Here is a 25,544-nt window from a genome sequence, read left to right on the forward strand (position 1 = left end):
TGTAAGCACAACTAAGTCAAGCACGAAGCCTCACTCAGCTGCCTTCCTTTCATTTTGAATTTCTTGCTTCTGTGGATTCAAGTCAGAACTTTATTTCCACGGTGCTAGGTTTAGTGACTTTAGCACCACTCAAAAAAGAAAAAAAATAATCCCCCCACCCCCCGCCACGGGCTTTCCCACGGAGAGCCCCAAGGTGCTCGTATTCACAAATACATCTCAAATTCAATTTATTTTTAGAGGGCATTCTTTTTTAAAAAGAAAGAATTCACTAAGTTTCAGCAAAAACAAAAAAAGACAACAAGCATTTTACCAATGCTTACGGTTTAGTAGAGGTCAGTGAATTATTTAGACACACTATTAATTATTCTGCAAATATATATATTTCTATTTTTATAAAATTACAATTTCATATACCTACAAGCTCCTTCATGAGCAACAAAGCCATCAGAGGTGTGATGAGCCCAGCTAAGCTGTCCTTGGGAACTGAAAATGAGCTAAACTTTCATTTATTTATTTGTTATTGTTATTTTGGGGAGACAGCCTGGTTAGAGAACCTGGCTTTTTTCCAAGTTTTAGCCCACATATTTTGCCTTTTTTTTTCCCCCCTTCTTTTTTTTAAGGGTGAGCTTTTCAGAGGAGCCAGGATACCTAACTCCCACGGTAAGCGGTGAGTGCCCAGGTGCCACAGGCTCCTCTGAAAGTCCTCACCCCCAAAAAAGAGAAGACGCCAGCCTGCGCCGAGCCGGGTGCCCTGGCTGACGCCGAGCAGCCCTTCCCGCTCACTCCAGCACGTTTCCAATCGCCCGAGCCGCGCGCGTGCCCGGCCGCTCTCCTGCGCGGTGGGATGGGGCGAGGAGGCATCTGAGCAGCTTTGGGGCTGCTGGGCTGGTGGACAAGGTAGCTGCTGAAAACCTCTGCTCCTCTGTGGCCGTGACTTAATAAATCTGTGATATCCAGCTTACAAAAACTACCGTCTCCCACCCCTTCCCTGCCCGAAAGAATTATCTGTAATTTTTTTCCAAGCTGCCTTTTACATTTTAAAAAGTTTTGTGGTCACAACGCAACCCACCGATGGCTCTAGCCGGGTACGTACCAGCTGATGTCATGCACACCATTCCTGCTGTTCAAGCGTCACCCCAAGAATAATCATCGTGAGGGCGATTATAAGCTGTTGCAATTTGCTATGTTGCTGCTAAAAGCGTATCCACAGCCGCAGCTGCTGAGCCCTGCCCCGGTCATGCTTCTTCCAAAGGAAAAAAATAAAGTTTATTTCATAGTGGCTATAGCAGACACACTGACTCGTGCCAAACACTGTCAGTCTCATTTCTGACTGGCTTATACTGACCTTTAGAAAATAACTTACTACGCTTTAAACTTTGCTGCAGCACACGGAAGTTCAATTTGCTGAATAAATGGTCCACAGGCAAGTACTGCACGCTAAGGGACGCTGACAAGTCGGGTATGTTTGAGGAAAAATACTGGAAAAATGCCATTGATGCGAGGGTATTTTTAATGCTGAACAAAATGCTGAGTCCTTTGTAACAATCTCCTGAAGCATGAATAATGATTTAATGGAATGAACAATCTTTTTATTTGAAAATAATGTCAAAACTCTTAGAAAACTGTGAGCAAGACATGTAGCACCATATTTTCCTCATGTGTTAATAACCGTATGCAGTACGTACAACTGTATACATGAACAGAGCTATTTATAAAAAAATTTCAGCTGGAACAGATTCTAGCAGCAGCAGCAGCAGATTAGAAAGGACTATGAGTTTTTTTGTGTTACATATTACTTTTCTGCGTTTACAAAATATTGTATTGTCCAATCAAGAGTTGACTAAAATCCATGTTGTGCTTTGTCCCTATTAAACAGTTTCTTTATGTGTTTCTGATGGAAATAATAAAGTCTCTCTTTTCCAGTAATATGGAACATTGTGGAAAGCCATATTACTTCCATAAAAATTTAATTTAAAGGACAGAACACACCGGTGTGCCAGTGGTAGGCTTAAAATATTAAAGATTTAAAAAAAAAAAAACCAAACAACCAACAAACCCCTAAGCATTTCCTTTCTGTACAATAATGGAGAATATATATCTTTGCTATATATTTTAAACATGGAATAGCTTTTTCTTTTTGCTATATATATGTCTTTCAAAATACATTGTCAGTATTTGTACTTGAAAAATACTGTACAAAACGAACATACTATAATTATTCTGTATAAACTTTATACATTTTATAATATCTATCCTTTTGGTCTATAGTAAACACTTAGATTGATTGGATTAACCACAGTATATGACAACACCATCCCCTTCTGAAATACACCAGTGTCTCTTACATTCATTTTTCAGAAGTCCACTTTATATTAGAACATACGTGTTCAAAAGGAAATAGAGAGTTTAAAACAATAAAGTTCAGAACCATCAGTTCATGTCACACTCAAAACAACAATCACTAGGAAAAATGGGCTTTGCAAACCAGTGACTTCTTCTAACTGAATAAAAGTGATTTTTAAAACAGCAAGATATAATCCACAGAAAATATATTACAAAACATGGGAAAAAACAACTGAATTTAGGTATTTATTTAATTTTTAATCACAAAATGGAACTTGAAGAAATGCATAACTAACTGAAAACAGAAAAGCCCCTCTGATTTCGACATCGGATCTGATTTGATACTATTAATTTTGTTCTCATTTCAACTAATTATCCTGCTTCTTATACATGCGCTCCCTATAGCAGGGATACAATTAGCATGCTCACGTTAACGTGTCTTTTACTTTTTAACTTCTTGTTAAAGACATTAAAACTCCTGTCGGGTAGGGAAACCATCCTACGTCCACTAGGAACATCCGGGCAGCATGCACGCTAGCGTACAATAGGATTATTGCTTCAGGTACAGACAGTGCAAAATACACACTCTGTGGTCTATCGATAGTACTCCTACCTACCTGGGGTCTGTGGAAATAAAAGGAACCTTAATAGCTATAGAGAAGCCATTATGGGATCTATAATGAGTATAGCTAACTCAGTCTAACAGCACTTTAAATCTGAAGACAATTATCACCAAAACTTAAAATACAACAAAAGCAATCTATAAATTAATATTTCTGCAGTGTAGTACTAAATTATTATTTGTGCACTTTATTAGCATGTTAACTTTTCTGATTAGACATACTTAAACGATAGCTTGTTACTCTCGAAAAAACGGAGATCTACTTTTTTTCTTTTTTCTTTTTTTTTTTTTCCTTTTTTTATAATTTATACTGGGATCTTTCCAAGTAAATCAGGAGGATGGAACTGGTTACAATAACATAAAAACCCTACTCTGAAGCAGCACTGAAAAAATATAATAAAAAGCTTACTATGGCGGTTCTCAACAGTCCAGGTAAAAATGTGGCACCCTTTGAAGAGGGCTTCATAAAAATGGGAAGTGCTGAGATGCGTGCGCACGCACACACACACACACACACACACGCACATGCACACACACAAGCGCACACACACATAGAGAGACATGTGAACACACGTGCACACATACACAGGTACACGCATACGCAAACGAAAAAAAAATAACATAAGTCAGTTTTGTTTCTGCTTCTGGTAAAGTGCTGAAGACAGAAAGGTTGGTTTGGGTGTGGTGCTATCAAACAGGAAACACGTTGTCCATCTATTCAAATGCCAACCCGCAACAAAAAAAAAAAAGAAAAAAAGAAAAAAGAAAAAAAAACCACTCCCCCCCTTGAATTTACAGGGGGCCGTGTCGAGCTTCGTACTTTGCAAGGACATTCTTGCACTTGCCCAGCTCTTTCCGTAAGTCGGCCACCTCTTGGCGGAGAGCCGAGTTCTCCTTCTCCAGAAACGAGGCGCGGATGGCAATCTGGTTCTCCTTCAGCCGGCGGGCATCCCTCGATCGCTTAGCAGCCATGTTGTTCTTTCTACGCCTTGCCCAGTATTTGTCATCCTGCTCATTAAACACAGAAAGAAACAAACAAGATATTAGATTTCAGTAAACTCAGCAGCCACCAGGATGTGATCTTAGCCACAGCCTCCGCACTGGGGATGACTTAACTCTGCACATTTTGCTTGCCTGGCCCAGCGAGCCCTGACAGTGCCAGGCACTGCTGGGACAAAAGTTCCAGCTTTACATGGCGTAATCCATCCAGGGAGCACAGATGCCTGCGCATGTTTCTGTCAAAATGTTTACACTAACCCCCTCATCCTCTTGACTGTGAATTCCTCCAAGGAAAAATGAAGCAATATTCCAGTGGTACAATTCATCTCACATCTACGCTGACCTAGTTAGCACATCCACCTTCGCATGTGATGACTCACTCTCTACTGGTTGCTGGAGCAGTACTAATTACCTCTTGGATGTCCCTGCTTATCTTTGCCAGCCAACACCTAGTTCACTCTGTTGGTATCACCCATTTCGTCTACTGTTTAGCTCTTTTTTCTGTTCAAAGCTCCTTCTCTACAGAGCCCCAAAGTGCTCCTGTTTGCACCCTAGAACAGCAAGTCACTGGAAGAAGATTCCTTGGCACAACAACAATGGCTGCTTTGGTACCATCCGCGAAGAGATTAGTACAATAGGCTTTGACCGTGGAAAGAAAAGCGTTTGCCAAAAATAGGTCCGCTAACCTCTGAAGTTTCATAAGCTAACACATTCCCAAAGTGTTATCCCTAAAGACTTGCCTCTAGGAGATCACCTTACTGCACTGGTGCATCAACGGCTCTGAGTAACTACTTAATTTTACCCAATTTTTCCACTCTTCCAATGAAGTGGCCTTGGGTGAAATGGCAGCTTCTATGTTGCTTTGAAACTGAATTAAGGTCTAGAAATTTGGAACAACTCAGTAAATACAAAGTGGGCAGAATCTCTCATGAAAAGCGAAATTCAGTCCCCTGCAGAATAAGAGCGATGCAGCCATTCAAGCCTCTAATTGCCTGGTCAAGTCATATAGCTCAAACTTCGCCTCCCAGGGCCACCCCTCCATTTTTATATGCTTACGCTCGCTTGTGTGGCGCTCTTGTTTCACCAGGCATGGTAGCACAGCACCATATCCCCTACAAGGCACAGGAGCCATCTGCTCCTACATTGCATTGAATAGACAAATACCCCACCACTCCTCTTGTCTTTCAGCACGAAGCATGCCAGGCCTAATACCGCTGCTCTGCATCTTCTCCTGCTGCTTGCATAAGGCAAAGCAAGAGCAAAAAACTGCTAGAAGTACTCTAGAACTGCTTTATATTAGTTTACCTTAACAAGGTGTGCAGCAATGTTGGAGTCAGCGTATCTCTAAATTGCTCTTCACCTGTACTTAGATGGGACCCCCCCCAAATCCTCTTAAAAACAAGCATGCAGCAAAAAGCTATAACCCAAATCTTGTTTATAATTTCCCATCTCATTCCACTCTATAAAAAGCAGCTTTAAGCAATTTATTAGTGTGCTACCTAGGCTTCATCCCTCTTTATTTTAACAAATTGCTATGGCAAATCCCTTAATCCAGGCCTGAAAGAGGTAAGGCTGGCATTTCAAAATCACATGCAACCCAGAGACGATTGACTGGTCTAATCTGCTTACCCTCCCCCAGAACTCAACAGCCGTTCCACATGCCAGGGCAGAAGCAGCACTTGGGTCAAGCACTCTGAAATGAGTCAAGGGCAACTGATGCGATTATCTCAGGGAAATGAGAGACCCTGAACTTCTAGTTCAGTCTTAGGCTGAAAACTTATGTGCCCCGCTGCTGCCTGCAAGACACTGGTATCTTCCACCTCTGGCATGGAGCCGTCCAACAGCATCCTTGGCAAAAGTTTGCTTTGACGGAGGAGGATACCTAGGAGATATCCCAGAAGGACGAACGGCACTAAGGAGCAGACTCCAGTCTCCTTACACCCACATAGCCATTTCTGTATGGAACACCTCTCTTGAGGCAGACCTCTCAGCACACTGCAATGCCAACAGAGCATCACTGGTAGTAAAATTTGCCCAGGTAAGTAATGGCATGTTGCAGATAAACCTTTCTAAACGAAAGCTGAGGATACTACAGACGAAGTGACAGCAACATACCACCTGAACACTACTGGGATTGTGGTTTCTGTGCTTTTAACTCGCACAACAGTATCCTTAGGGATAAAAATAGCGAATAGCATCAGCTTCTTTCCCTAATGCTACCAATCTGGTATAAACACATGGCATCCCAGTCTCTTTGCACACTCAGCCAGGGATTCCCACCGACTCCAACAGGCTTTCAGTCTGTGTCTTGGGGGCAGTAGCAACAGTAGAATGAAATTCTGCACTGACTACCTCTGATAAAAAAGATCCTCTTGGAAATCACATACTGGCAATAGAATTTTGCAAATAATGACGATTTTCACAGTTGTTTGATAAGCTGCATCAGCTGATCAATTTGTTCTGCTCTCTTCGGGCTCTTTGCTCTTCACATCTCAGAAGCAGTGAGAGGCATAGACAAAGGTGCTCTTTCTTTTTAAATATTGTATTATTATTGTAATATGTTTTAAATATTGTATTAAAATACACCTCTAGGCAGAATAATTTTGTTCTGTTTTCCTACAACTAGTTTAGATTCTTTCACCTAGATTAGTAGTGTTTACTATACAGTGTTCCCATTCATTATTAAACACAGAGCTAAAGCAACTTCCAGACTTAGAAGTCTGGAAATGAAGACACAATATACTTCATTCTGTCATTATCAGGGACCTCCACGGACCCTGTAAGAGAGGGATTCTTCCTTGAAGAATTCACAATCTATGCTGATGGATGGAGGAAAAGAAAACATGATCAGACTGTTTCATAAGTGGGAAATGTGGGACAAAGTAAGCTTGTCCAAGGTCACGCAGGAAGTTTCTGGCATACAAAGGAAATTAATATTGATCTCATGAATTTCAACTGTTGCATAATTAATAAGGGACATCCTCCCTTCAGTCTCATTCAGAACCGTTAACAGTTTTATTCTACAACAAAGTCATATTTAGTTCGGCAGATTTACCTTACATGAGAAAACAGATTCATGCTCCAAACCTGTATCTCAGAGAGTAACTGTCATAGAGTCTGTACGAACAACCTCGTCACCAGTTCCAATTTACCTTCAGGTCATCTGGAATGAAGACTTTGCGAGCCTTCTTAATCATCGGCTGTGGTTTCAGCTCTTCTTCAGAGAATTTGCGCTTACGAGGGTCAAACATCTCCTGGCCAGGAATACTGGAAAGAGCAAGATCTGCAGGGTCAGGTTCGTAGCCAACAGGAACTTGGATAGTCTCAGGATCAATGGGACTTGGTGTGTTTCGGTTTGCTGGCAAGATCTGACCTACAGAAATAAAGGATAAATTCAGCTATGTTAGAGGAAAATACATAAATAATATCACTGAACATGGATTTTAGAAGATCTCTAAATACTTTACAAGCAATAGCTCTTTAAGCTTTCACTGTAAATTTGGTATCTACTCTTGCTAAACATTAGATTGTCCCATTTTGTAGGGTGCATATTCGGATCCAGGCACGCTCATGCCGTTATTTTCAGAATTGGTTCCTAATTCTGGTTGCTAATCTTGGATGCCCACCTAAGATGACTGAATCCAACACTGAGTTGCGCTAGACCGCAAGCAGAAGACATATTGCTCCAACCCGTGCCACTTCATTAAGATCACATCCTCAGGAACAAATCATAAGTACTGTCATTTAGGTCCGATTTATCCACCACACTGTAATCCTTCCCAGCTTTCTCATACACAGATTTCTTCATATATACCTTTGAGGGTACGTTTAGTTTACAATCAAACAACATACAGTACAATATCTCTTGAAAATGTACTTTCAAGCTGTTCTGAAGCACTCCACTAAGGAGACTGCTATTTTCTATGAGATCCTACCGGTGATATTCTAAAAGATAGTGAAGGAAACTAGCAACATGAAAGTCTACAATGACTACTTAAAGATGCTCTGCTAAAATGAAAGAACATTTATTGATGCCACACTGCTCTTTTATGGTATATAAAATCTAATAAAAAGGAGCCTATCCCCAGAAAAGAATGATATCCCCCCCATTTTTCTTTTTTAATCTTAGATATAGCCTTCAAGATCCTACAGCACCAATTCAGGCACCATTCCCACTAAAAATTCAATTTAATATCTCAACCAAAGGTTCCAAAAATAGGATCCTAAAGTCAGCTGCCTAAACAGGGACTATTCCCGGGGGCAGAATTTTCAGAAGTTTTCACATGCCTCAGAAGCACCAGCCTCACAGACTTCAGAGGGAGCACTTCTGATTGAAGCAGATATTCTTTTATAATTTTGGCTATTAGCTAATTCACTTTGACTTTAGAGATACGACGGCTTTCATAATAACGACACAAACATCCTGTGACTGCATAATATTTCCTTATTTGTGCCTGCATCTGCAATATTTTGGGTGTAAAATGGTAAACATTAAATGTCATTTCTAATTCTAAACCAAGGCCAGTGTTAACAATGTAGTTTTTATTTCCATCTGGAAGATCGTGGCAACAATATTGGCACCGCACAGAAAATGCACCGGGGAATTGCATTGCGCAAACCAGGGCTTTCTAACAGAGAGCTTGTCTTTTGTAACTCCTATTTTAAAACTGCACTGATAAAATCAGCTTCCAGGAAAGGCTAGTAACGGCCTGGGAGAAGAGAAAAGGAGGATCAAAGTTATTAAAATATATATATCCATCTATAGGAGAGGGAGCGAGAGGAAAGGACCCGCTACCCGCATTGTACCAACAGCAGAGCGCTTCCTCCTCTGCCTGCGGACCCAGCACGCCGCTGCCAAGGCCTCGGTGCTGAAAACTTGACGTTTCCTGCTGTGCCTCATTAATAAAATCAGAAACCACGGCCTGCCCGGCTGCCGGCCACAGGGGCGGCGGCGGCGGCGGCGGCGGCGGGGCGGCCCTCTCCCCGCGCTGCCCGCCCGGGGGCGCGCCCGGCCGCCGCCGCCGCCCCGCCGGCCCCGCGCCGTGGGCCGGGGAGGGGGACCGTGTTCCCCAGCCCACGCCCCGCGCGCTCCGGCAAGCGGAGCGAAAAGGAATTGCAGGGAAAGGCTACGGCAAGGGATACAGCCTGCTCGACTTTGTTTTCACCAGCAGGCGCTTCAGCTCTCCCTGGAGATAGCTGCGGTGAATGCATGTGTGTTCAAAACACTTCTACGTCTGTAAAGGTGGTGGTGGTGGTGGGGGGGAACCCGGGCTAGGAACTGTTCTAAAGCCAGCCCAAACGGCTCAGTGCACCAAGGCATTCCTGTAGCCTTGCTTTAAATGGATGGCTAATCTCATTTCAGATATATGGGCTGGCAGAAACAGGCTTATTTAAAGGATTAAATGCAGGAAAGCTTCCTTTGATGTGAATACACTTGTACCAGAGCAGCCAGATATTTTTTTAATGCAGACAGATATATATACGTACACACGTACAAATCTGCAAATTCTGTAATACAGATAGAAATGAAGCAAGACACTACCTCTGAATACTTTATAATATTTCTGGTGAGCAGGCAGGGTGTTTCTAAAAGTCAAGTGGATTGTGAAATCTGCCTCAGCTTTCTAACTGCCCTAAACAAAAGAGCCTGTATTTAAATATTGCTGAAGTTCTAGATACACAGTATCAGTTTACATATTATTCTTTATCTATAATGCACCATTTTACATAATTACATGAGCTTTTTGATCATTGGCCTCAAGAAATTTTACAATATCTCTCTGAAAAAGGAAAGGGCAAAAATGCTCCTTTTAAACACAGGAAATTGAGGTATTGCATCTTACCAATGCACCAGCAAAGTAAAGGCAAGAGCAATGTATATCCAAAGTGATCTGGGAGAAGAACCTACAGCAATCAAGATCCTGCCTTGTTCCCTACGGGCACACATTTCACTTCCCCTGGTCTAAGAAGCTCTCGCTACTGAAGACCCAGTCCTTCAGCAAACGTAAGATGTCCCAGGTGCCAATGCAAAGCTCATTCAAGGTGAACGATATTCGCTAATGCAAAGCCTGAACACATCATGCACACAGCTAAACATTATCACCTAGGAGCCTGAAGACTATTGCCCTGCAAGATATTCCTACACGCACACTGCATGCACACCTCTATCAGTCTATGCGGGTTGACTCTGTTCTGTCACGCTCCCGTAAATGATCAAGAACTCCACTGAGAACAACAGAGTTAATAAGGGTGTCTAAAACCCCAGGCAGAAAAACCAGTATTTCCTTGTCCAGCATTTTATGTTAGGCAACTCCTGGCACTGGTATCTTTTTATTTATTCTATCAAGTTTTGCCAATAATACAAGCCAGGAACCTGTCTTTGTTAGTTTACTGGCTAATGGCCATTAGATCTATGTGGTGCTGAAACTCGTTGTAACCCAAGACAACAGCGTGGGCTGCGCTGGACTTGGCACTGCTATTACTGCAGGAGTACAGTACGTGGCCTCACGTTACATTGCTCTCCAAGCTCCTCTCCCCGTGTGTGCATGGCACTTGAGCTGTGCATCCTTCTGCCAAATTTGTTCAGGGTGTTATTTTTATGCACTAAATTCCTCGCAATCAGAGGTAGGTCAAATAAGCACAGCAATCTGAACGTCATGTGCCGAGCAGCCAACTAATCCTCACATCAGCAAGCTTCACAGCTGTCACAACATCCAGAGAAAGAGCTGGTCAGAGGCTGTGATGCACAAGGAGTCAGCCAAGGAGGAAGCCTGCAACACCAGCCGCCAAGGCCGGGCAAAGGTAAAGCACCTCACTGCTCAGCACCGGGAGCCAGATGCCTTTGTTGCCAGTCTCTGTATTATTTAAACACTGCACTCACAACAGCGGCCAAATTTTCACACAACTGAAGGGGCTGGACTGTTTATTGTGCTTAGCTTTGTTCTCAATGGGGGCTGATGATTGCCAAGTGTTTTGGAAAGAACTTAGCCCCTCTATTTAAGTTGCTGAAATGAGAGCTCTTGAGCATTAAGCTCTTTTGGAAATCCAGCTGCAGAACTCCACGGTGGTGGTGGATGCAAGCTGGGAACAATGGTTAATGGAAACTTCCCCTCATACCACCCTAGTGATGTGTCTCAACCATGGCCTGGAGAGACCACAACTATGTCAACACTGGCCTTTCGTCTGGCGACTTTCCCACTTGTAGAGCTCCACTCAAGCAACACTGAGTATGCCAGGGCAGACACAGCTCCAGGTGTCTCCTGGCAAAGGAATCAGCAGGTTTTGACAACCCCAGCAGTTATGGCTGCCCCAACGTCTTGCCTTCGCTAATGCTCTTGGTGTTGCTCTGGCAGGTATTAGCAATAGCGGAAAATTTTCCAGAAAGGAGGGCTTGGAAGAAAGTTGGCTGTTCTAACCCTTTCAGTCCTCCTCCTCCCAGCAGAGACTGCCAGTGAGGAAGTCCAACGTAATGGCAATATTTTCAGTGTGATTCCTTGTTCAAAGAGAAATGGACTGAGGCCATTCACTTGTATCATCTAGGTCACCAAACGGCTGGTAAAAAAAATAGCAGCTTTTAACTGCTTGCAGTGATTAAAATTCACAATTCAAAAGTACAGTAGCATTTTTATATACCTACAAAACCAAAATGTTGATCTGGTATCATGGAGAGCTCAATCACTGTATCCTGACTCTTAATTTCCCCCTTTTGAAACATCCCACCTACAGCTGTGCCCAGGAGAGTTAAGACGGAAATAACCTCTTAAACTGCACCACTGCTTGACAGACTTCTTATTTGTATTGCAAGAGATCCCTGGTGAATTATGTGGAACTCAATTTTGAATCATTCAACTCCCATAGAAGTGTGCCTGATTTTCAGAAAATCTCCCTTCTCGCAGCCCTTCCACACTTTTCATCAGCTCAACAGCTGGCTGGAGAACAGCGACGAGAAAAAGAAAAGAAAAGGGAGTGGAAATGTTCTAATCAAAATATTTCCCCCTATTTTTTACACATATGTTGGAGGTAAAGAGGAGCTTCTCATTCAATTTATTAGCAGCCCAGAGATAAAATATGTGTTTGCTAATAATTTTTCCTTATATAAACTAAAGGCACTTTGGGTATGTCTGTCAGACTATATAGTACGGCAGTTAAATTGACAGATAATCCTTACCCAGAGCTGCTCCAGAGAACTCCACTGCTCTGCCGATATGTTTTCCAAATCGTCTATCCGCTTGGTGGCTGGCCAGCTATTTGGGATAGTTCTCTTACTCCAAATCACAGCCTGTCCCAGACTAATCTGACATCTATTTCTGCATTAACCCCTTCAGCCTTTAGGAAAAGCTACCTCAATGCAGAACACAAGGCAGCGTGCAGGAATCGAGACAGGCAAAAATCCCCACAGGCAGTAAAGTAAAAGGAGTATTCTGGAGGCCAAGATTTATCTAAGGACAGTATCTTGTCAGATTGTAATTCCTCAGTTACAATATTATAAGCATAATCCAATTTCCCTACTATTAGTATTTTAGTGTCTTCCAGAAACCTAAACAATTACATGGATAGTAAGACCATAATCTATACTAGCACTAAAGGGAATGACAAGCCACACTGTATGATCTTCCAGCCCTCACATGGCAGGACAAACCCAACTACTCTCTGCTTGGGGGTGAAGAAAACACTTCACCCCGGGTGTATTTATGTAAGCAGTTATTAGAGGAGCTTTATTTTCTTCCGAAGCAACAGGAGATTAGTGTATTTTGACCAGTGCTCCAACCTGGCAGTCCTCTATTTCTTATCCTACACAAACCTGAGTCTGCCAAACATGGGGTGACTGCAAACACTTCCTGCAGAAAGAAGGGTCTTAATTCAATGCAACCACAACAGATTCGCTGCTCTTAACACACACTAAAAGACTGGCACATAAAAGTGTTTTTAAAACGTGTACTTTTTAAAGATACCAGCATTGTTTACAAACCTTGTGCATTTAATTATAAAAGAATTGTCATGTCCCCTCTCAGCATTGTGTGCCTCCCGCTCTGGGCCTCTACAGTATTATTACAGGCAGGACTGGTAATTTTATTAAGATTGTCTGACACTTCCCATTAGAGGATGCCGTCTTCAGTTCCTTAGAGCTTTGCCAGATTTCAACCATTCTGTTTGGATTTGTGCGCGCCAATTATGCTTCTGCCAAAATGGTTCTACAGTTTCCCGAAAAAGGTTAAGCAAAAATACTTTGTTTTGAACCTGTTAAAAATTTCTGGCAAACTTTTCACTGAACTGTGCTAGCGGCCTGTGCACTGGAAGAGAGGGCAGTTCCTGGATCAATGTTATTTCCCTTTCATTTGCCTTCTTAAAATCTACCGCGTGCATGCGAAGGCTGGGTGAGAAAGGGGCAATTTCAACAAGTGATTAGGACTTAAAGCTGAGAAGGGGGCAAGGAGGTGAGGAAGGCAAGGATGAGGGAGACTGATAGCCAAAGAGGAGAGGGGGAGAGCCTGGAAGAGGAAGGTGGCTTCAGCAAAGGCTGGGATGAACGCATTCAGTAGAAGAGCATCGTTGAAGGGAACAGGGCAGGAAAGCACCTGTGCTGATGGTACAAACGCAGCTCCAGAATCCTAAGTCCCCCAGATCCTCTTCTATCAGCAAATAGTGAAGTGCGCTGGCAAAGCGCCCTGTCCCCCTTCAGCTCCTTACAGTGAGAGTAAGTTGTCATCCTCTACTCAGTCCAAGCAGCAGGACGCTGTGGGGTGCTGTCAGGTCCATTCCTACTCATTTCCAATGTGCCTGTTGTAGGTGTGGCACATGAGAAAATCCAGGTTGTCTTTTCAATTCGTTTTTAAAATTAAATGCAAGAGTTGTTCTAAGAAGCACAGTCATGGTTGCAACAATCTTTAAAGTTTCGATCACGTACTATTTTTTCCAGATTCCTTCCTCATTCAGGAGTCACTTGTTTCACCCATTTTGATTTATCCAAATGGACCCAGACGTTATTTGCCACAAATTACTGCAACCTCCTGTAGAGACACAATTAGCAAGTTTTCAGGAGTTCCCTCCAGCATTGACAGCTACTGCATCTGTGTGCTTCACAGAAACAATTTTTTTCCCCCACAAGACCCCCATGAAAGAAGGGGCAGCACTTCCTCTTTGCAGGTGAAGGACAGAAGTAGAGACATTTTAAATCAAAAGTACGCAGCCAGCCTCTCAGGTTAGCTAACATTATAGGCATTGTCTGCATTTCAAATCAACTCTCACCCACTTCTGTTGCAGGTTGGGGGCTGTACACCGACACAAGTGAGGGCCACCCAAGGTATCAAACTGGGCTCCTCACAAAAAGGGAAACAAACACGCAATGTGACCAGCTCACATAATCAAATGACTTGCTCAGAATTCTGCTGAAACTTTGCAGCAAAATCCAGCCTCTCTAGACAAACCCCTTCTGTCCTTCCTGCCACATTTTCCCTTCTCCTCCTGCCATTCCCTGCATCCTCTCACATCTGCAGTAAATGAGGTCAAGATCCAAGATCCTACAGACAACCGCTTCCTTCCTGATAGAGCCCTGATTCAACCCAGAGCTGGTCTGACCTCTGCATTCAAAAAGGGAAAAGGGAAAAAAAGAGGATATCATGTAATTAAAGCCTGCTTCTCCAAGCAGACAAGGGAGGGGGGTTTGCTCTCTGAAGCTGCACACGTGGCCTTCAGTTGAGTGTTTGCAGGCTTTTGAGGGCTTGACTTTGCAACTCCTGGGTGTGGTTAGCGTAACGTGCATGTAATATGCTGTGCCAGTAACATCCTGCCCTTCAAAAGCAATAAACAAACAAATACGAGGCACCACCAGGTAAAATTTTCCACTATGTCAACTGGACTTAAGACTCTACTCTTCTGTAAGATCCATACTCTGAAAACCTTATCCCGTCTTTAGCCTGTGTGAAGGCAGCACTTAGCTCAATGAGGCACCATTTCTGAAAGCTACCAGGAAATCAAACTTTTATTCCCTCCCAAACCAGCCCCTGCAAGATGTCTGAAAGTAGTTGCTCCTGTTCTGAACGTTTCCCTTGCAGAAGTGCTACCCACAGAAACAGAGGGTTTGATCCTGCTCCCAGGACACTGCACAGGGATTTTCAAATTCTTGAAAAGCACGAAATCCACAGCCCTCTTAAATGTCTTTCTGATTTTTTGTAGGGTGCTGCTTTCCTTACAAAGATAGGCCAAGATGGCATTCAGCGGCAACAGGGCCTGAAGAGAACCTGCAGGGAAGAACATTCAGACAGGTATTTAATTTTGATTTACGCTTGGCTTAGAAGCACATTTCACTTCAAGATGCTGACATTCTCTGGTGCATTGGAGCTTCGTGACATCCTTTGGCATATCTGTGTATATTTTCGTTAATTGGCAATTCACATATAGTAAGGTTCCTGAAAAAGTACAATTCTTCTTTCTTTTCTTAAAGGGAAGGTTCCAGAGAAGCATCAGAATTGTTAACCTGTTCTGAAGGAGACAAAAAGATCCATTTTTCTTTCCTTGGACAATTACATACCCAGCTTTAATAAACCAATCTCAAACAGCAGATTTTAGATAGAGCCCCTGCTTTAGCCAACAGCCTCATATGGCATCCATAAATATTCCCTCATGTGGAATACCACTCAAAACAAAGACACCACTTGTCCTCAAGATGCGTTCATGCCACTGCCAACGCCCTCCGCAAGACTCCAGACCAAGTAAGTTTCTCTCACATTGTTCTATTTATTTGGCTAATGAACATCCAGGACAGCACGCTCTCAGTCAGTAAACAGGTCTTGCAAAAAGCCATCGTGTAATCCTGAAAGCATATGCCACCCATGACTCATGTATCTATTACCCAGTTCTGGTACCCAAGCCCATCTTGCTTGGGTGTGTTATCAAAACACAGCCAAGTGAGATTTCAAATGGCATGGAAAAGCCACGTGAAACAGGTACATTTCCTCTAACTCCCGATCAGTAGCTAATGGCAAGCCTGAGAGACAGACAACAGATACTATCAGCTGCTCTCTGAATAGATCCCTTAAGAAAAAGGGGTCACTGGGCAGAGTTACAGGAACTCGCAAATCTCGTCTTCTCTTTTGATCTGTTCTGTACACACAACTCTGAACTATCTGTTGCAGTAGCTTTTTATTTTTACCTTTTTACATTTTTTGTTCACTAAAATAAAGTACACTCTTTATGTGACAAAACTAAATTGATGGTTTATAGAGGGTGGTTTGTATAAAATAATCACATTTTAAGAAGCAGAGATGCCAGAATGGGGACACACTGTTCCCATAACCTTCTAAGTAAGACTTAGTACATTTTCTTTTCTCTCTGCCTTAAATTAGGACCCTCTAACATGTTTTGGAAAAAAAAAACAAAACCCAAAACACAGCAAAACCCGAAAATTTATATTTGGTTTGTTACAGCCCAATAACTGCAGAGGTCTGATTTGCTTTTACGTACTAGTTTTATTCCCAATGAGCACACACAAAGAAAGCACAAGGGTGTGTGGTCGTATCTTTTTATCTATTGATATATTTATCTTCCTTTATGAAGTACACAAATGCATCAGTTTCTGGTAGTCTGAAAAATGGGTCAGAGGAGGAAGGGAACACATAACCACAGCTTAGGGGAAATTCCAAGAGAACAGACTGTTGCAGACAGACGTTACCCGTGTGTCCATAACTACTACTTTACAGCTGCTGCATAATGCAGGTTTTCGTGGCACATCAGACACAGACAAAACCAGGGAACTTCAAAAAGCAAGTCTGATTAAAAGAAAAGACTGAAAACACTGAACACTGGGCAAAACATTCTTATAAATTCACTTCTAAACATGACAGAATCATCTAGCACCAGAAAATGGCAAGAAACTACTATGCTGAGAAGTCTCAAAAACCAAACTAATGCCTGCAGAGATTTCTGCACCTAAGAACAGCAGTCACATTTTTATAGAAAGATAAAGTGAGAAAAAAATCTCATGGAAAAGTGACCAGAAAAAGCAACACATACCAATATCTTTACGTTTTTATCTTTTAAAAATAGTAGCAGTGAAAAAGGTTGGCAATGGAGTATTTCTTGAAGAAATCCTGGAATCCTCATACTTATTTTCCTTCTTGTGACCTCTGCAAACTGTCCATAGCCCTGAACTGAGACTCTAAACACACTACGTACGCATGTTCTGAACACAACAGTTATGCAGAACCTGTGAAGATGCTGAGCTATGTCAAAAATGAAATGGAAATGCCCCGAGACACAAAAGTCAAACCTCCTTCCGTCTACTGAGCGGTGCATTTATTGTGATGCCTTCAGGAGGCATCTCAGCAAAACGGATCAGTGAAAGCTAACTTGACTGCCATTCGAGACTGCCATTTCTTCCAAACTCTTTTCCCCCAATTCACAAGTAACAGAGATTTTACTTTTGCTATCACACACAGCATGGCTCTCCACTGCCAATGAATGATAAAAATATTATCAATAAATTAAGTCAATATATTAAAAAAAAATCAATATATTCAAAATAAAAATATATTTGAGCATAACCTTGAAGCCAACGTGAACTGGCAAATCACTTATCAATTCACGGCATGTGGGAGCTTTTAAACATACGTGTTTGCATTTTATAAATATACATAGAGGACCCTGTTCACTGAAAATTATCATTAAGAAAAGTGTAAGCCAATAGCAGCCTTATTAACAGTAACCATATTTTTAATACAGTATTTTTCTTCCAGTAACCATATCTGCAAATTTCAAATTTAGCTGCCAATCCAGACACACCAAATAACTTTCAAACAATGTCTTGGCACTGAAACATTTCTTTAACAGAGACCCTTCTACTCCCTTCAAATACAGTAAATTTCGTAGAAGTCTCTGCCCGCCTGGGAACAAAGCCCTCTGCATGCTGCACCGTACTCGGCGCTTCCCAGCACCCAGACAACCAGCTCAACACCATTCTGATTAAAAACAATGTGTTTTCCTACTTTCATAGGCAACATATCACCAGTATGGAACACCACTATTTTGGGTTTATTTGGGAGGGCAGAAAGTGCCAATGTACTTACCTCTGACACGTTCAGTTTCCACAATACCTAACAATTTACGTTAAATGTAACAGTGCTTTACTAAAAGCTAATTCCCACAGAAGTAAATTGACTGGTCTGGCTTCCTTTTTACAATGGTGGTCATCCCATTCCCTATATGGGATACCTGTGAGACAACATAGGCCTTATAGTATTTTGTTGTCCAAGGCTTTTGAGAGGATTTGGGGGGAGGACAGGACACGACACAACCCTTCATGTTATTTCCCTCTTATTCACCAGGTCACCTGTAGGTAAAGACACCGCAGGTTTCACTGCTCCTGCAGAACTCCCACTGTGTGCCCCTGCTGAATACAAGATCAGGTCTGCAGGAGTTGGCCATGCAGAAAAAGGTGCATCTATGCCCAAATGAAAGGAGAAACACTGGAGAGCTGGAAAGCACTGCAAGCTGAGGGCAGCAACAATTCACAGGCTTGGAAAACTATGTGGGCTTTACCTTTTACACTCCTATTAACTCTGATTTTCATGAAGTAGGTGGTGTTGCTACAGCAACTGTCGTATCACATAATTTCTGCTGTCTCTGTCACAGAGATCATCTTATTTTATCTTAAACTCAGATATGCAGCTTTTCTTCTTCTATTCTAAAGCCCTCTACATTTTGGATATAAAAAATTACACAAAATAGAGCTGTGTCACATAAATGATATTTTTAAAAAATGTAGCAAAGCTTACAGAACATTTTTATTTGTTCTCCTTTTACAAATGCAGAAGGAATAAAGAAGATGGCACTGACCAGATTTATGGTGCTCCAGAGTTTCAGAAATAAATTAAGAGCTGGTCTCAAGATAAAGATGCTTTGTGCCACCTTTAATGCGTTCTTCCTACAGAAGCTAACCCTGTGTTCTGGTGCACTTCACCAGAAGTAACTCATCTATTCACAGGTGAAAACATCTTGCTTCCTCATGCCCAGGCCATTTATGTACATACATTCCACACAATTCACACCCAGCTACGACGATGCTGCCCATCCACCGCACACAACATGCTGTTCAACTCGCGTACCTCACCCGCTTAACCTGCAGCCTGGAAGAAGCATCTACTGAAGCAGAAGTCTCAACCTATCTTTATCTGTTTCAGAAGGTTTGTCCTAGCTGCTAGGGATGAGGTGGCCACCCGGCTTTGCAGCTCCCCTGCTCAGTAAGCCAAGAATTTGGCTCTACCTCCTTTGCCTCCATTTTGCTGCCTGGATAAGGTCTTTGAGGACTCAGTGCACAAGCAAAACTCAATAAAATCCTGATGACAGAAAGACTCTATTAAATTTTTGTTATTAACATGCATTCCAACTTGTGCACTCACAGATCTTCCTTTAAAAAAATAAAAACCCAATGTGGAACAGTAGTAAATATTCAGTTACACCCTCAGGCTACCCAGGAAACGAAAGAAAGCCCTATCTACAGTCAAAGGTTATTGCACAGACCACTCAGCTGCTAGCACAGCTCAGACCACCAGATCAAGCTCTGCCACAGCCTCAGCTGGTGAGTATTTATATCTGCTTCTTTGTAACCACTTCCAGTCACTTTCAAAACAATCAATGCAGTCACCAAATTCCACTCACTTCTATGAAGACAGATCTCGTGCAGATGGAAATCTGCCTGCGTGGATCTAACCTGTGGGCAAGAACTGTATCTTGTATACCTGGTTAAAGCCTATGTACGCAACTAAGGTACCAACTGGCCTTTCGGTTCTTTCAATTACTTTGCAAGCTTCATTTCAGTGCCCCAGTACTTGACAGTTATTCTTCAGCTCAATTTCCTAGAGAAATGAGTTTTGTGCAGTTGTACTGTGCACATCTGTCTAGCTCCCTCCCAAAAACTTTTGAAACTGTTGGCCAATTTCAAACAAATTTGGCAGAGAGGTAATCACATGTATTACTAACAAGCTTTGTGAAAACAATGTAAATGAAAGAAGCTCTTAACTCCCTGGCTGAAGGAAGGCTGCAGGAGCCTCGTTACACATCAGAGAACCCACGGAGATTTTGCTGCTCATCGAACTGATTCCTTGGGCAGGTAGTAGGAAGGAAAAAAGAAAAGTATTCACCAAGTTATTATTTGTTACAGCAGTCAGGAAAGTCACTTAATCCTCTTGGTCTCTACTGGAATTGCAAACATCTTTTCACCTTATCCCACCCACTCATTTACTATTTCCAGTAAACACGAGCAAAATGATTTGTTTGACAACTGCACTGTCACTTGACAATCTCTCTGAATTCCACACAGACACATCTGGTATTGATAGCCATTAAAACAGTCATGCACATGTCCTGTCTTAAAAATCAATGTAGAAGACAGTCAGATGTGGACAACCCAGCTGTCTGGTATCATCTGAGCATTTACTTATTCTTGTAATATGTAGTGGAAACCAGAGCTCTACTAGAAAGAGCTTTTTTTATATTATTTGCAGCACTTATTATGCAAGCAATTTAAGTATTCCAACCAAGACACAGTAGGAGTGTTTGGGAATCAACAAATTTGCTCTGGCAGCAATGAAACATTCATTACTGGGTTTGGAGTGGGGAGAGGGGAATTACTTTTTTTTTTTTTTTTTTAAAGATTTTGTTAAAATGCAAGACAAAAAGCTAGGTGAGGGACGCTGGGTAGGACTCATAGCCAAGTATCAGAGTGCTCTAGCTTTATGCTGGAAACTGCATGTCTCTGCCCTCTTGAGGGATACACACTAACACACAGATCAGTATCTGCAAGATCAGAGGTCCCTTCTAACCCTCTTCCTTCTTATTCTCACTGCTGTCATTTCAGTGTTACGAACGCCCACAATTACTGAAGCTAGGGGAAGAATGGGTTAAACGTAGCAAAGAACAAACAAGCAAGAGAAACACCTTTCCTCTTTCTGCTTAACTGGATAATTGGTTAGCAGGAACCTGCCTGATGAGTTTCAGCAGCTCCTAGAGATCAGGCAAGGCTGTTTCTGAGAGCAGCTAAAGCTGCCAACTATAGAAACATCTTTAAGCTGACCAACAGGGTACCCCTCGCTAAGGTTGGTTTTTTGACAACTAAAATTTCCAGAAGGCAATGAAGCAGTTTGTATACCAAAGATCCATCCAAACCCAGTAAGAGCAGGGAACTGAACTATTTTAGGCAGAATATTTTATAGATGTTATATACATAGAACTGTCTTATGGTCAGAATAAATCGATGATTTAAAAAAATGTTTAAGTGAATGAAGGAAGACTAAATAATTCTCACTGCAATGGAGAGAGCATAACAGTAAGATTCAAATGAATAAATAACAGGTTCTGTCCTAGTAATTTAAGGGACTAAGAAAATTCTAGTCCTGAAGGTTCATGTGACAAATCAAAGGGCTTCACTGGATCTGTACAATCCTCTGGGCTTACTGCTTGATACCATTTATCTATAATGCAAAGATTTTACTCAAGTAATTAGTGATTTTGAGTCCAGTTGGCCAAAAAGAAAATACACGAGGGTTGATTTTCATATAGGGATTATCTTGTCTGATACCAGATGTGTGTGCAAGCACGTGAGTTTAAAAAAAAAAAAAAAAAAAAAAAGACAAACCCTGGTAAAATCTTGCTGTAAGTTCAAACCAGTCACCAAATCACCAAAGCAGTACCTATGGCAATCAGTGCAAAAGATCGGAAAAGATTTACTTAGCACTGTCCATATCATCATCATCATTTCTATTTATTCACCTTGATGTTTCAATTAACTGAACACTGCAACTGATAAATGGACATTTACACAGGCTGAGTTTTAACATCAAGAACCAAGCTCTCCCTTCCTGAAGCTCTGTCAGTCAACACCAGCCGAGAGTCTCACCATGACGCTCTTTCTCCCAGGTTCTCTTCTCTCTGAGGATGCAGGAAAGACTAAGAACGCAACTGCACATTTATATCCTAAAGAACAACGTACAGATTTGGAGAAAAGTATTTCAGCTTTTGCCAGTATTGATCTGCTCAGATACAGCTCGAAGTGTCTGACAAAGTTCCTGTAAAAACAGACTTCCAGGCTCAGTACTGTCCATATAAAACAAACCAACCAACCCACCCCACATTTCAAGAGAGATGTCCCTTCATAAAATAACAGCAACTGCTCCTCAAACACTACTGCTTGCAATCACGTTTCGTACCCCCTCCCCAAGTGTTATGTCTTTTTGTACTATTTTTTCATACAAGGGTGCCCTCAGAGATGTTGGGGTTTCAAACCCAGAGCCAACTTTCCAAAACATGCTGTATTTTGAAAAGCCCATTTTTCTTTCACAGAGAAATAAATGAGTTTGCATCATAAAGGCTTTATCCCCCAAACCCAAAGCCTCCCATACAGTTAAAAATCAAATCCAGCTTTATTTTCCTGCATGAGTCAGGCTGCATGCAACAGCTTCAGAGGAAGGCAAGCTTGGGGTGGAGAATAGAACTGAAGCAAGAAATCCAGAGAGGGACACTTGTTCTTCTAACAACACACTCCTGTTTTCCCAAGACATTTGCTAATATTTTCATTTTAAAACTAGAGGAAAGCCACCCTCTTCCCCCCAAAAGAAGTTTTAAGTATTATAAAGACACACAAGGACATACTTTATTATTTTAACAATTATTGCTATTTTCAGAGCTCCAGCACAGCTACTTCCTTCCATAATTGGACTTCAATCAAACCCCAGTGAAGCTTTTGATCTTGGAAAGAGTAACAACATAGCTCTGTTATCGGCACCTAGGGGGCAAAGAGTAGGACATCCAGAATTTTTCAATAAAAGAAAGTTAATTGCTTTGACTTATATTTATCAAAGGTCATGGCTACAAGTTCTGAGTGCACATACGTAACGGTGCACACTGAGAAATCTTGTATAGGCTGGCCAAAGTAAGTGTTGGGATTATACTATCTGTGTGCATTAAAAAAAAAAAAGGAGAAGAAAAAAGCAGCAAAACAATGCTAGATTACTATCCAAATATACCCCAGTGGATGTCCTGCCAAATAGCAAATATGTGGCTGTAAGCTCCAAACTGAAATAAAAGCTTGGCCAGGAGCCCAGAGCTTCACTGTATTTTGCTCAGCTAGCCATAGTCTGGCAGAACAGAGTGAACACATTCTCAGCCACGTGATAAAGAAGCCCGTCGGGCCAAGCTGATTTCCTTGTGTTAGTTAAATGTGATCTCTAGACTGTACACACCAGCGGCTTTTGGAAAACGTGAGAAAGTGGGAAACAACAAGCCATGGGCTATAAACTGAAGGGCAGCAAAAATATTACTTAAGGAGTTTGCTTAAATGCTAGTGTTGCCAGTGCTGTATTTTAACGAGGTGTTAACTGGACTCGTAGGGCTGAGCACATTCTGCAAGGGGGCTGAGCACCGGGCATTCACCTGGCTTTCAATAGGACTTATACACCATCAGCTCCTTCAAGGATGCAGACCCTGAAAGGATTCGGAAAAGGCACTGTAAATTCTTCATTGTAGAGGATTATGAGAGCTTCCCATCAGTGGCTCAAAAACGCAAAACGCTGAATGACTTCAAAATTCCATGCTCAGGAGAATCAGAGGTACTTAGGCCTCTCAGGATGTGGCCCAGTACAGGAAGGGTATGAATGTGATGGTGGTATACATCCCCTATGGTTCAGATTTTGCTGACGCTACTTAAATAGCCACCAAGTAGCACTACTGAACACAGAGAAACATTCATGAAGTGAGACAGAATTTGGCCAAAGCATTCAATCCGAAGAACTTGCACAGTCTAATGGGATAAAAGCTGCCCTGATAAGGTATTATATTTTGATAGTAGTGATAATAATGTTTTTAAATAACTGACTTAGGAAGAGACAAACAGCATCCCTGGCCAGCATCAGAGCCGCACGTGATTCGTGAGAGCATGTCACATGTGGAAGCAGAAAGAAAAGCCTCCAAACGCAAGACCTCAGAAGTACATCCCTGCTACAGATAAGAGCAACTCAGATGAAACAGTCATGAGAGTACACAAGAAAAGAGACATTTGTTTACTTTCTAACAGAAATAAATTGATAACCTAGACACGTGCAGCAGCTGGTGAAATCAGAGACACACGAGTTGACAATTACACCTCCAGTTCTTTCCTTCTATTTGGCTAATGATTTCTTTTCATGTGTTCAGAACAGCTTCCAGACAGAGACTACCACAATTTTCAACAATGACTTCAACCATGTCGCACTGAGAAAATTGAACAGATAAGAGAGTTTGGAAAAGCGTTTCTTAAAGCTGGTGATGAGTCCAGTCCAACAGAAAGATCAGCCTTCCTGAGCGCAGCCACGTGATTACAGATGCATGAACGTCAGGTCTCAGAGTCTGGACAATCAATACCCTGATTTTTTAAGTGCCGAGACACCAACAGCTAAGGTGTTTCAAGTAGACACCCAAACCGCAGCTCTCCAACATTTGTAACTGAAGGCTTGTGGTTTAGCCTCCTCAAAAGGTAGATACGCAGGTTAACTTTAAATATGCTGCACTCTTTCCTAATTCTCTCATTTAAGTACACAGTTGAGCGATGCAGGTGTTCCCAAGGTCAACCTCCTGCTCCATTTTACTCAATTTATGTTGTTCTCAAAAAATGGCTCAATCACCACACTACTACCACTTCAGAAAAACCTTCATCTGATGAGCAAGCCCCATTGTTTTTTGCCTATGGGAATTAGAGTCAGGCATTGTAACAACATAAGGCTAAGGAACGTGACACAAGCTTGACATCTGACTTATTAACCTTATCTGTTATTTAAGCTCTTCTCTTCCAAAAGAAATAATCTTCACTACAGGCAGGGGAATTAATTCCTCATTTTTCAATGTACATGTATTGATACAGAGGGCAGGCCTAGACAGTTGGTGACAAAGGCCATACTATGGTCATTCCCTTGTGACTAACCTGCTTGGGTAGCTGTGGTCCCCGGAGAAGTCTGGAAATCGAGAGTGGGAATTAAACAATGGTGCCCTAAGGTATTGGTAGTTTCATTCCCCAAAGTCTGCACACTCTTTACTAGTCTTCAGAGCAGTGATCACCCAGCTCAACACAGCTCTAATTCTGGCCACCTTTCTTTAGTCACCTACTTGCAGTCAGTCATTACTCCACCCTCACTCTGCAGTAAGCAAAGAGAATTGGGCTACTGCATGGGGCCAGCCCAGCATATAAAATGGATACACCAAATTAAATTATCTCAGGATGTATGTAATACAAAAAAACCCCCATTGAGCAAATATATACTGCTGTGAAAATTTTACTTTGACATCGATATGCTGCTCTGGTGTACTTCAAGCAACAGTGAGCTCAGCACTTGCAGTTATTTCAGATCTGTATCTGATTTTTTACTCTTCCAAAGTTAAGCTCAAGGCAATGTCTTAGACACAGTTTAAAAAAAAAAAAAAAAAAAAAAAAGGCAGAGGTGGGGGGGAAAGGCAGTATTTCCCAGTAAACTTTCTTCAACTTAATCCTGAGAAAGCAGGAACAAACTCTTGAGTTTCTTTTCATACAGCTTTTTTTTCTTCTTTTTAAAAAGACACTTCATAT

General features: G+C 41.9%; 1 protein-coding gene across 1 annotated transcript in view; it reads right to left on the reverse strand.

Annotated features, from left to right (window-relative positions):
- Positions 1-3,756: 3,756 nt before the first annotated feature.
- Positions 3,757-25,544, reverse strand: part of HLF (HLF transcription factor, PAR bZIP family member) — a 33,332-nt gene continuing 11,544 nt past the window's right edge. The window contains exons 3-4 of the mRNA XM_050908425.1: positions 7,117-7,337; positions 3,757-3,973 (exon numbers count right to left, since the gene is read on the reverse strand). Of these exons, the coding sequence (XP_050764382.1) occupies positions 3,758-3,973; positions 7,117-7,337 (437 nt within the window). The 3' untranslated portion in view covers position 3,757. The remainder of the gene's footprint in view (positions 3,974-7,116; positions 7,338-25,544) is intronic.

This window comes from Gymnogyps californianus, chromosome 19, assembly GCF_018139145.2.
Source record: "Gymnogyps californianus isolate 813 chromosome 19, ASM1813914v2, whole genome shotgun sequence".
Lineage (NCBI taxonomy): Eukaryota > Metazoa > Chordata > Aves > Accipitriformes > Cathartidae > Gymnogyps > Gymnogyps californianus.